This window comes from Panulirus ornatus, chromosome 12, assembly GCF_036320965.1.
Source record: "Panulirus ornatus isolate Po-2019 chromosome 12, ASM3632096v1, whole genome shotgun sequence".
Lineage (NCBI taxonomy): Eukaryota > Metazoa > Arthropoda > Malacostraca > Decapoda > Palinuridae > Panulirus > Panulirus ornatus.
The window spans coordinates 22,332,246-22,346,235 of record NC_092235.1 but is presented as its reverse complement, the minus strand read 5'-3'; the positions used below and the strand labels follow the sequence as shown (position 1 = coordinate 22,346,235).

Below are 13,990 nucleotides of genomic sequence, written 5' to 3'. Positions count from 1 at the left end.
CACACACACACACACACAAACACACACACACACACACACACACACACACACACACACACACACACACACACAAACAAACACACACACACACACACACACACACACACACACACACACACACACACACACACATACACACACCTCGCCATGTTTCCCCTGGTGTCGGGCCGTGAGTTCAAACGCAAAGTTGAAAATTCGCACAACGCTGGACAATGGGCGGCATCATGTACGTGTACGTGTATGTCCCTCCCCCTCCCCCCCCCTTTCCCCCACCCCCCCCCCCCCCTTCCCCTCTCCCCATGGTTGCTTACTCATGCAAAAACCATCGTCCACTTGGGCCACAGACCACACTCTCACCCCTTCCCCTCCCTCTCCCGCCCCCTCTCCAACTTCAGCTAAAGACATCCCCCCCCACACTCTCTGCCCCCCTCCCCTCCGCAACTTCAGCTAAAGACATCCTCCCCCCACACACACACGCTCTGCCCCCCCTCCACAACTTCAGCTAAAGACACCACTCTCTCTCTCTCTCTCTCTCTCTCTCTCTCTCTCTCTCTCTCTCTCTCTCTCTCTCTGCCTCCCCTCCCCATTATAGACACCTCACACTGCCCAGATGATGGTGGTGGTCCCCCACCCCTCCCCCCTCCTCCCCCCTCTCCCCTCCCCTCCTAGCTTAACTAGGAGTTGGCAAGGTCACATGACCACGCGTTGCTAGGCCCATGGCCGAGTTCATGGCCACTAGGAGAGGCCGGGGGGGGGGGGGAAGAGAGAGGGGGTAGGGGGAGGGGGGAAGCAAGCAAGCAAGCCCCCCCTTACCCCTTCCCTAAATACCCTCCTCCCTCTCCCCTCACTACATCCCCTACCCACCCCAGACGAAGTGCAAGAAATTCCCTCTCTCTCTCTCTCTCTCTCTCTCTCTCTCTCTCTCTCTCTCTCTCTCTCTCTCTCTCTCTCTCTCTCAACCCATCCTCCCCCCCCTTCCCCCTCCTCCTTTCGCAACACCCAGATGTCCAGCGCTCCCCCCCCCATGCAACACCTAGATATTGGCACATTCTGGACTCTAGCCCTCCCCTCCCCCCATGCAACACCCAGATATTAACACACCCTGGACTCCAGCCCTCCCCCCATGCAACACCCAGATATTAACACAGTCTGGACTCCAACTTCCCCCCATGCAACACCCAGATATTAACACACCCTGGACTCCAGCCCTTCCCCCATGCAACACCCAGATATTAATACACCCTGGACTCCAGCCCTCCCCCCATGCAACACCCAGATATTAACACACCCTGGACTCCAGCCCTTCCCCCATGCAACACCCAGATATTAACACACCCTGGACTCCAGCCCTCCCCCCATGCAACACCCAGATATTAACACACCCTGGACTCCAGCCCCCCCCATGCAACACCCAGATATTGGCACAGTCTGGACTCCAGCCCTCCCCCCCATGCAACACCCAGATATTAACACACCCTGAACTCCAGCCCTCCTCCCATGCAACACCCAGATATTAACACACCCTGAACTCCAGCCCTCCCCCCATGCAACACCCAGATATTAACACACCCTTGACTCCAGCCCTCCCCCCATGCAACACCCAGATATTAACACACCCTGGACTCCAGCCCTCCCCCCATGCAACACCCAGACATTAACACACCCTGGACTCCAGCCCTCCCCCCATGCAACACCCAGATATTGGCACAGTCTGGACTCCAACTCCCCCCATGCAACACCCAGATATTAAGTCTAAACTCCAGCCCCCCCATGCAACACCCAGATATTAACACACCCTGGACTCCAGCCCTCCCCCCATGCAACACCCAGATATTAACACACCCTGGACTCCAGCCCTCCCCCATGCAACACCCAGACATTAACACACCCTGGACTCCAGCCCTCCCCCCATGCAACACCCAGATATCAACACACCCTGAACTCCAGCCCTCCTCCCATGCAACACCCAGATATTAACACACCCTGAACTCCAGCCCTCCCCCCATGCAACACCCAGACATTAACACACCCTGGACTCCAGCCCTCCCCCCCATGCAACACCCAGATATTAACACACCCTGAACTCCAGCCCTCCCCCATGCAACACCCAGACATTAACACACCCTGGACTCCAGCCCTCCCCCCCATGCAACACCCAGATATTAACACACCCTGGACTCCAGCCCTCCCCCCCATGCAACACCCAGATATTAACACACCCTGGACTCCAGCCCCCCCCCCATGCAACACCCAGATATTAACACACCCTGAACTGCAGCCCTCCCCCCATGCAACACCCAGATATTAACACACCCTGGACTCCAGCCCTCCCCCCCATGCAACACCCAGATATTAACACACCCTGAACTCCAGCCCTCCCCCCATGCAACACCCAGATATTAACACACCCTGAACTCTAGCCCTCCCCCCATGCAACACCTAGATATTAACACACCCTGAACTCCAGCCCTCCCCCCCATGCAACACCCAGATATTGGCACACCCTGAACTCCAGCCCTCCCCCCATGCAACACCCAGATATTAACACACCCTGAACTCTAGCCCTCCCCCCATGCAACACCTAGATATTAACACACCCTGAACTCCAGCCCTCCCCCCCATGCAACACCCAGATATTGGCACACCCTGGACTCCAGCCCTCCCCCCATGCAACACCCAGATATTAACACACCCTGAACTGCAGCCCTCCCCCCATGCAACACCCAGATATTAACACACCCTGGACTCCAGCCCTCCCCCCCATGCAACACCCAGATATTAACACACCCTGAACTCCAGCCCTTCCCCCATGCAACACCCAGATATTAACACACCCTGGACTCCAGCCCTTCCCCCATGCAACACCCAGATATTAACACACCCTGGACTCCAGCCCTTACCCCAATGCAACACCCAGATATTAACACACCCTGGACTCCAGCCCTCCCCCCATGCAACACCCAGATATTGGTACAGTGTGGAGTCCAACTCCCCCTCCCCCCCCCCATGCAACACCCCGATATAGCAGTGTGGGAGGGTGTTTGCACACGGCCCAGCTGGCTCAACACGTGGTCACCACGGGAGCTGGGGGGGGAGGGGGGGAAAGATGGCGTACCACGTGGTGCCACTGGCCAGGCGGGGCGCTGCTGTGGACCACGTGCGACGTCACACGCGCCACGTCACGTGCAACCAACCCAGAGCACCACGTCACTGATGTCTACATCACGTCACGTGCGTCACACGTAGCGTCATGTGCAACCCACATCACGTCACGTGCGACGCGCCACGTGTCACGTGCGCTGACAACCAAAACCGACTTTACCATTCTCCTCATACACGTTCTCCATTTCCCGCGTCAGCGAGGTAGCGCCGGGAAACAAGACGAGAAAAGATTCACCCACTCATACACACACACACACACATATATATATATATATATATATATATATATATATACGCATCACTGCACGTGCCTCACTGTGAGGGCGCGCCCTCATTACCCACTGGGCCACCCGCTCCCTCCCTCACACCCACCCGGCCAGCTCGCCTCATGACTTAATGGCGGGATATGAAAGACATTGTCTGGGTGTATCTCTCATTCATCCTTCATATACATCCTCCTCTCATTCATCCCTCATACACCCGCCCCTCTCTCTCATTCATCCCTGATACACCCGCCTCTCTCATTAATCACTCATACACCCTCCTCTCTCTCTCTCATTCATCCCTGATACACCCGCCTCTCTCATTCATCCCTCATACACCCTCCTCTCTCCCTCATTCATCCCTCATACACCCTCCTCTTTCTCTCATTCATCCCTCATACACCCTCCTCTCTCATTCATCCCTCATACATTCAGCAGCATTAGTAAAACCTCTTATGTCATATATATATATATATATATATATATATATATATATATATATATATATATATATATATATATATATATATATATAATCCTCACCTTCTTGTAGACACGGGAAGGGAATGTACATCTACCATCCTCCTTGTAGTAGATGTAGAAGTAGATTACATTTCTACTTAAAGTGTAAAATGATACACACAAATGGTCAATTCCTATATATATATATATATATATATATATATATATATATATATACATATGACGTAGATTATCACACACATGCAAACCACAAGATCACATCTACATACAACAAACACACAACAACAACAATAACAACAAGGGAGGCGCCATCTCAAGGTTAACTTCGACAACACCCCATTTTCTTTATCTCTTTTTTTTGTTTTCCCTTAACCTTCCTGGCTTGTGTTCGTCGGCGCGTGAACTCTGACCTCTCTCCTCCCCACACTGACAATTCCCGGTCATTTTCGTAAATGGATCAGCGAGGAACAAAGGATTATCATATTACTCTTCCAACAATGTCAAATTGGACGATTTACGACCGTGTACCATTTTCAGTTCCCGTGATGGAGATCCGAGACGCATAGAAAACGAACGAAAAATATAAAATTCGTTATGAGTTATTATTACTATTATTATTATTATACTTAATCGTTGTTTCCTGCGTCAACGAACATATATATATACATATATATATATATATATATATATATATATATATATATATATATATATATATATATATATATATATATATATATATTGGAAAGGACCACAATTTTGCGCGTGATCAAGATATTTCTATGAGTCCACGGGGGAAATGAAACACAAGTTCCCAAGTGCACTTTCGCGTAATAATCACATCATCAGGGGAGACACAAGAGAGAAATATAACAGTCAGTTGATATACATCGAAGAGACGAAGCTGGGACGCCAATGGGCAATTACATGTTTACCAAATGGCGTCCTAGCTTCGTCTCTTCGATGTATATCAACTGACTTATATTTCTCTCTTGTGTCTCCCCTGATGATGTGATTATTACACGAAAGTGCACTTGGAAACTTATCGTGTCTCATTTTCCCCGTGAACTCATAGGAATATATATACATATGTATGTATATGTATACGTTGAAATGTATATGTATGTATGCGCGTGTGTGGGCGTTTACATATATACATGTTGGAAAGGATCACTCATTGGAAGACATACATGTGTATGTGGGTGAGTTGGGCCATTCTTTCGTCTGTTTCCTTGCGCTACCTCGCTAAGGCGGGAGACGGCGGTCAAGTATAATAAATGTGTATATATATATATATATATACAGAAGCTGGTGACTGAGTTTGGTAAAGTGTGTGGAAGAAGAAAGTTAAGAGTAAATGTGAATAAGAGCAAGGTTATTAGGTACAGTAGGGTTGAGGGTCAAGTCAATTGGGAGGTGAGTTTGAATGGAGAAAAACTGGAGGAAGTGAAGTGTTTTAGATATCTGGGAGTGGATCTGTCAGCGGATGGAACCATGGAAGCGGAAGTGGATCATAGGGTGGGGGAGGGGGCGAAAATTTTGGGAGCCTTGAAAAATGTGTGGAAGTCGAGAACATTATCTCGGAAAGCAAAAATGGGTATGTTTGAAGGAATAGTGGTTCCAACAATGTTGTATGGTTGCGAGGCGTGGGCTATGGATAGAGTTGTGCGCAGGAGGATGGATGTGCTGGAAATGAGATGTTTGAGGACAATGTGTGGTGTGAGGTGGTTTGATCGAGTAAGTAACGTAAGGGTAAGAGAGATGTGTGGAAATAAAAAGAGCGTGGTTGAGAGAGCAGAAGAGGGTGTTTTGAAATGGTTTGGGCACATGGAGAGAATGAGTGAGGAAAGATTGACCAAGAGGATATATGTGTCGGAGGTGGAGGGAACGAGGAGAAGAGGGAGACCAAATTGGAGGTGGAAAGATGGAGTGAAAAGGATTTTGTGTGATCGGGGCCTGAACATGCAGGAGGGTGAAAGGAGGGCAAGGAATAGAGTGAATTGGAGCGATGTGGTATACAGGGTTTGACGTGCTGTCAGTGGATTGAATCAAGGCATGTGAAGCGTCTGGGGTAAACCATGGAAAGCTGTGTAGGTATGTATATTTGCGTGTGTGGACGTGTGTATGTACATGTGTATGGGGGGGGGGGGGTTGGCCCATTTCTTTCGTCTGTTTCCTTGCGCTACCTCGCAAACGCGGGAGACAGCGACAAAGTATAAAAAAAAAAAAAAAAAAAAAAAAAAAAATATATATATATATATATATATATATATATATATATATATATATATATATATATATATATATATAAATTGGAAAGGTTCACAATTTTGTGCGTTTCATTTTCCCCGTCGACTCACACATATATATATGTATATATATATATATATATATATATATATATATATATATATATATATATATATATATATATATATATATATATTTCGTCCAGTGTCAGAGAATAATAATCATATCGGGGGTTGGGTTTCTCGAAGACGCATCGCCTTCCTCTTTTCTTATATAGATTTGTGGCTTTACGCCATTACACAGTAACACTATATCTCAACTCCATCCATTGCCTGAGGGGCGGAATGGACTTCCCCGTGAGTGTGAGGAATCCACTATGATCATATTCATCTTTACTCAAGAGGTGAGAAGATGAGGTCTCATTATGAGGATATGTAATTACCCCCCTCTCATATATATATATATATATATATATATATATATATATATATATATATATATATATATATATATATATATATATCCTTAAATATTTGCTAAAGATAAATAGATGATCCACAGTAAACTACAGCTGGTATACTATCCCAGTAAACAACTTGTATATCTCCAGTAAACTACAAGAAGTAAACTGATCCCCAGTAATCTACAGATTGTAAACTACCCCCAGTAAACTACAACTTGTAAATTTACCCCAGTAAACTAAAACTGGTAAACTATCCCAGTAAACTACAACACGTAAACTCACCCCAGTAAACTACAACTGGTAAACTACCCCCAATAAACTACAGCTGGTAACCTACCCCAAGTAAACTACAACACGTAAACTGCCCCCAAGTAAACTCACGTAAACTGACCCCAGTAAACTCGCGTAAACTGCCCCCAAGTAAACCACCCCTTAGTAAACTACGTCATAGGGAACAACACTATGTCGTATAGTCTACATCGATAGGAAGAGCCCTGGCGCCTTCAACGTGGCCTGGGATGTTGAGGGACAACGAGGAGAAGGAGGAGGAGGTAAGGTATCAGGTATAAGGTATCAGCCCTGGGGCTTGGAGGGGGGGTTGTAGATGAGGGCCCAGGGGCTGGCAGGGAGGGAAGGGGGTGTGTAGTCGTATGTGACGGCCCACAGCGTCACCGAGAGAATTTCCTGTGGCTGACCATCGCCATAATACTCCACCTGCCGCTTGGCCCCTCAGTTGCCACCTTTTGTTTATTTTTCCACCCAATTCCCCCTGCCACAACTTGTACGAATTCTCGCATTCCGGCCCCGAGTTCCGTGACTGACGAGGGCGTCGGCGGCTTCTAGGTTGATTTGGGTCGTTCCTGGTGTAGTTAGGTGGTGGTTTAAGGGGATTGACAAGGCCGTTTTAACATATAACTTGACGATCGGTAACTAATCAAGGTTTGTGTAGTCATAGGCAGGGAGAGAGGATTTTACGATTTCTCGTCCGCATTGGTTTAATATCACTTGTCCCCATGATATAAACTACTATAAACATTAAACTACATTCTGAGATAATAGATTTGTCTTGATAATAGGCGAGTGTTTATTTTTTTGTGAGTGTGTTAATGCAGGGTATCGCATTCGAACGGGGTAGAGCCAGCAAGCTGCACACGCCTATCGGCATTCGAATGGCTGACTACATGACATCCGTGTTATTACATTTCCAGCCATTTTCACGCTAGAGCTTCATCTTATATACACTTATGAGAGATGATGATAAGCCATCATCTCAGGCTTTTAGATAAATCTTTTACGCCCCGAGGCGAGTCAGTGCGTTATCGCCAACGATGCCAGAGTTGATGGATCGGGACGCACGCCCGCCAAAACTCAAACCCTGGACATTTTTTGGCGGGAACTAACGACACATTTCAGGGTTCCCATCCGAAAAAAAAACACATGGCGTTACTCACATACCCTCGTAACACATCACTTGTTGAGAATACATTAATTTCCTAACTTCAAAATGGTAGTATATAATCATACACTTACACTCTCAAGGTCACAGAGTCGACCACATCTTTAAAATATGATTAACACGCCTAGCGCCCATAAATCACTGGTGGCCCTTTTACTTTGGAAATTTAAAGTAAATTTTAAGGGATTGGAGGGTGATGATTGCTGTAGGGGGAAGGAGGAGGAAGGAGGAAGAGGAGGCGTCTTCTTCCTCCTCCTCTTCCTCTCCCCCCCGTCAACACCACGTCATGTGACTCACAGGTAACATTGAGGCGGGAGGCCTGGCGAAGGGAGAAGGTTGGTGGGGGGGCGGCGGGCGCGGGCTACCTCCCTCCTCGATCTTGACGGGGGCAAGATCGAACCCTCTTTAGATCCTCCTCGCTGCCGTCCTCTGCTTCTCACAGCCGAGCATCGCCGTGACGTAAGGCGTCGGATTCCTTTTTACGTCCATGCCTTGGAAGGGGATTTTCCGAGGTGCCTGGGGGAGCCATCTGGCGCTAGGTTAGGGCCAGCTGGAGGGCGTTAGACAGCCATTCCTGGTGGGGGGGCGGGCGGCGGCGGCCACCCCACCTACTTGAAGGTCATTGCTGACGCCCTTGCCTACTTGAGAATTACCCACGAGTCGTTTGTGGTGAAGTGGGAATCCATCTCACACGCACGGAGGAGAACCACTATATTCACATCTTAAGTGACATTTTAATGTATTTTCCATTCACTACTTGAGGCGATATAGAAAAAAAAAAAATGGGGGGAAAAAAAACACTTTAATGGTTGACTACTTTCACTATCTGCCAGCCAGGCAACACCGCCAACCACTGGACCAACTACGTCTATTGCCCATGACTTTGCCACCACTTTGAAAAATCTATCAAAATAATTATGTAATTCACTGAACACTTTAAAAACTCTCATTCAAATATATATATATATATTTTTTTCTTCTATGTATGGCATTATCAAATTTATATATTCACTTTACCACAAGTTTATTTCTTATTTTTCTTCTATATGGATCACTATTTACATTAGGGTTGGAATTTCTTTCTCCAGTGAGAGAGAGATGGAGAACAATTTTTTCCCCCACGGAGGAATGGGTGGTTTGTTTCCCTTCTCTTAGAGCGATCTCTCTCACTCATAACCCTCCCATCACCTCACACATCAAGTTTAACTCATAAATTCCCTCCCAAAACCACTTTGAGGGAGGAAACTCATAATAAATTCCCTCCCAAAACCACTGTGAGGGAGGAAACTCATAAATTCCCCTCCCAAAACCACTGTGAGGGAGGAGGAGGAGGAGGTGGTGGAGTCACCCATCAAATTATTATTAATTTTTTTAAACGCATCGACGGAAGGGGGAGAGACGCCTCTCCCTCCCACACCACAGTCTATTATATTATCTATCTGACCTCACTCTTTTTTTTTTTTCCATATCTTGTCTCACTTTTCCACGACCTTATCTTTGAAGATAACGACCTTCACTCGCTGGTGGCCATCATGGCCTGTGCCTCGGCTTGGCCACGGGATGGGATCGCGGGAGGAGGAGGAGGAGAGGGCGCGCGCGCGCTGACGACGAAGGTGGAGAGTGGCTGGCGGAGGAGGTGGAGTGAGGGAGCTGTTGTTGTTGCAGCAGGCCACACGTCGACCCGCCGCCACACTGCGCCAGCGCAACTAGACGCACGACAGGGATCCACTCAATGTCGGGGGGGGGGGGGGGGGGGAGGAGGAGGAGGGGGGGGGCGAATGCTTGAACACGCGACCTTAGCCGCGCGGGAGGACTAGGAGGAGGAGGAGGATGGGAGGAGGAGGAGAGAAGAAGAAGAAGAAGGGGCGGGCCCCTCTCACCGCCGCTGGAGGAGGAGGAGGAGGAGGAGGCTGCAGCTGCACACACGCTCCCTCCCCCCCCCCCCCCCCCCGTGGCCCCCCCAGAAAATGAAAGTGAGTGACCAACCCATCCCCTCTTCTCTTCCCCCTCCCCCCCCCCCCCCCGCCGGCCGGTGATGCCAGAAACAGGATGATTCTCGAAGGGGGAGGGGGGCGGCCCGCCGCCCCTCCTCATCCACTCCCCTTCCCTCCTCCTCCTCCTCCTCATCCACTCCCCTTCCCTCCTCCTCCTTCTGTCTACTGACCCTGCATGACTCCTAGCCCCCCCTCACCCATCTCCTCCCACCTGTCTGCTAACCCCCTTCCTGCATGACTCCTGTCTGCTTCCCCCCCTCTCCTGTCTCCCCTCTTGGATGAGTTGGATGACTGGCTTCGACAGATGACCCGCCCCCTAGATGGTAGCTACCTCGTTGGATGAGTGACCTTGACGGATGACTCCCAGGTGGACGAGTGGCTTTGGATGACTCCTCGGTGGATGAGTGACCTTGACGGAGATTCAGGTGTATTAGTGACCTTGCCGGATGCCGATGATGAGTGACCTTGAAGGATGACACCGGTGGATGAGTGACCTTGAAGGATGACTCCTCACTGGATGAGTGACCTTGACGGATGACTCCTCATTGGATGAGTGACCATGACGGATGACTCCCCGATGGATGAGTGACCTTGAAGGATGACCCCGGTGGATGAGTGACCTTGACGGATGACCCCGATGGATGAGTGACCGTGACTGATGACCCCGGTGGATGAGTAACCTAGACGGATGACACCCTGGTGGACGAGTGACATTGACGGATGACACCGCTGGATGAGTGACCTTGACGGATGACTCCTCAGTGGATGAGTGACCATGACCCCGATGGATGAGTGACCTTGACAGATGATTGGTGGATGTGTGACCTTGACGGATGATTGGTGGATGTGTGACCTTGACGGATGACTCCTCGGTGGGCGAATAACTTTCCGACGGATGACTCAGCGTATGAACGACCGTCCTTGGTGGACGACGGTGGGTGAGGACGCACCAGCAGTAATGGTTAGGTCTGCTCTAACCACCAAGCCCTTACCTCAAATATCGCTTAATTTTCCTCATAAATCATTCTCCTAACATTTAAGAGTCCAAATATCGCTTAATTTTCCCTCATAAATAATGTCCTTTCAAATGACTCCAAATATCGCTTAATTTTCCTCATAAATCATTCTCCTAACATTTAAGTCCAAATATCGCTTAATTTTCCCTCAAATAATTTCCTTACAAATGACTCCAAATATCGCTTAATTTTCCCTCAAATAATTTCCTTACAAATGACTCCAAATATCGCTTAATTTTCCTCATAAATCATTCTCCCAACATTTAAGCGAGTCCAAAAATCGCTTAATTTTCCCTCATAACTTCCTTACAAATGACTCCAAATATCGCTTAATTTTCCTCATAAATCATTCTCCCAACATTTAAGCGAGTCCAAATATCGCTTAACTTTCCTCATAAATAATGTCCTTTCAAATGACTCCAAAATACCGCTTAATTTTCTTCATAAATAATATCCTAACATTCAAATGACTCCAAAATATCGCTTAATTTTCCTCATAAATAATATCCCGACATTCAAATGACTCCAAATATCGCTTAATATTCCTCATAAATCATTCTCCTAACATTTAAATGAGCGCGTGTCATTACCTGCATATCCTCTCAAGGTGCTGTATTTGCCCTCTGGTACCCTCATTCCTCCCCGCTGCGAGATGAGACTACTATATGTGACAAGCCGCGAAGAACTACGATACTGAATATTAATTTGTAGCCTCTCGTTCTGCACTTCATAAAAGAAAGAAAAAAATGCCCCAGGACAGAGAGAGAGAGAGAGAGAGAGAGAGAGAGAGAGAGAGAGAGAGAGAGAGAGAGAGAGAGAGAGAGAGAGAGAGAGACCCCCTCCATTCACCCACGTATCCCAATGGACAAAACCCACTGTACGTTCTCTCCTTCCCTCCACCCACCACCACTATCAAAAGACGCGATTGGTCACGTGCCAAAACGTACCAGAAATAACGGGCCATGGTTCACTCATGTCGTCTACTTAACTGCACCTTAACTGTCGGCTCTATGACCTGACCCCTAAATGCTCAAGAGATAAACTATTCTCAATATCTTGGACACGTCTTGTACCTGATGTATTCTGACCTTTCCCCCTCTGTGTATTACCAACGCCGTTTCCCCAAAGCGTCTGTAACGGTTTAACAACCCTTGACCCATCCCCCATACAAAAACGGTACGACCCCATGAGCACGACGGTACGACCCCCTTAGCTAAGGTACGCCAGGCCCAAATATTTACGCAACGGTCGTTAAAATACTGCAGCATGACGGTACGACCCCTTGGCTAAGGTACGCCAAGCCAAAATATTTACGCAAAACGGTCGTTCAATACGGCAACTTCCGTTCAAGTCGTTGGGTGACGTCACACGGTAGATGTTACCACAGTCACTGCCAACCAACAGACTTTAACTCATTTCTCCCACACACCGTCGTTAATCATATTCGTCATACTCTAATTTCGTCGCGAAAATAAGAAAATGACAATAACTTCTGTGAACTAGCCAAAATAATAATAATAATAATAATAATAATAATAATAAAAATCTCGTTTTCTATGCTCACATGAACTCACTGAGAAAATGTTTGTATGTAGAAGCCTATATGTCAGTTGCCGAGGTCAGGATAGACAACCGTAGAATAACATAATATAAGCGGGGATCCCCTCCCGCTTATAGAACCACTCATCTCAACCCTTTACCATCTAACTCAGCTCTCATGGGGAAAACATCGCGATAGTTAACATTTCATTCAATCAAAGTCAAACTAGACTACGTAATCTAGACTGTGTTCAACCTTACCATAAGGTTAGGTTAGCTGTGTCGTGACTCATGTTCTCCTTAGGGGTTAGGTTTAACGCCATGTCATCGCACCCAAGGGTCGTGCCATCGTGTTCTAATCGTACCATGCTGAAAAAAGTGGACAGTCACAGGTACAAAAATCTACAGCTGGCTACACCCTAAGCAAACATGTCTTACTAACAGGTGTTACTCTTGTAGTGATGGTCTAACAAAAACGTTCCAGTCCAATCACATTTATCAGTCGAGATTTTACATCTCTGTCCGATAATGTCACTTCTGTACTGAACTTGCAACAGACACCTGAAACTTCTTGCACACAGTTTTTATTATTGTGCAACACTATAATATACACCTGAAACTTCTTGCACACAGTTTTTATTATTGTGCAACACTATAATATGGGATTGTGCAAAAATGTCATATGGGATTAAACAATACTATCAAACTCTGAGATTCTCAGTTTCATAATCACAAGTCTCTTTATCAATTCCTTTTGGGAATCGATAAAAACTGAAGCTAATACGAGGGCATTCTCACCACTTGTAGATGTGTTGACCATCTGCCTGCCACAGTGGAAGGGACACACTGCTGTACAGAGAGAGCCACCTTTCTTTATAGTGGAAGGGTCACCCGGCTGTAAAGAAAGGATCACTCTGCTGTACAGAGCGTGAGCCATCCTTGCTGTACAAGGATAGGAATACACAGCTTTACAGTAGGACAGCCATCCTTCTTACAGTACATGGGTCATCCTGCCATCTTGCCAGTCATTGGAAGGATTAGGGTCGCCTTCAGCAAGCTTGTGTCAGTGAAAAGACAGAAGGAGGTAGTCTCAAGGGTGCTTCTCTCTCTCTCTCGAATTCAGATACCTACTTCCACAACATCTCCCGCGAGACTATCACCAGAGTCATGTCATCGTCAAAGTAAATAACATAACTCCCTGAGCCCCTAATCCACAACAGACTGTGGACACAACCAACTCTCTAAGAAACTTGCATTTATCTCCCTCACCATCTCATCGTCATACATAGATTACACAGCCTTGTTGATATCACAGACTCTTATCTGATCCGATTCAGAAATAAAAGATGGTGCTTTATAAAAAA

General features: G+C 47.3%; 1 protein-coding gene across 6 annotated transcripts in view; it reads right to left on the bottom strand.

Annotated features, from left to right (window-relative positions):
* The window catches only part of ASPP (Ankyrin-repeat, SH3-domain, and Proline-rich-region containing Protein), a 317,152-nt gene extending 304,247 nt beyond the window's left edge, over positions 1 to 12,905 (bottom strand). For 3 of the 6 annotated variants that reach the window (XM_071667483.1, XM_071667487.1, XM_071667489.1), the window contains exon 1: positions 8,375 to 9,764. In XM_071667483.1, the coding sequence (XP_071523584.1) occupies positions 8,375 to 8,383 (9 nt within the window). In that variant the 5' untranslated portion in view covers positions 8,384 to 9,764. Of the gene's footprint in view, positions 1 to 8,374; positions 9,765 to 12,887 lie in introns of those variants that run through there. The other 3 variants (XM_071667485.1, XM_071667486.1, XM_071667488.1) reach the window with 3 other exon arrangements.
* Positions 12,906 to 13,990: the final 1,085 nt, after the last annotated feature.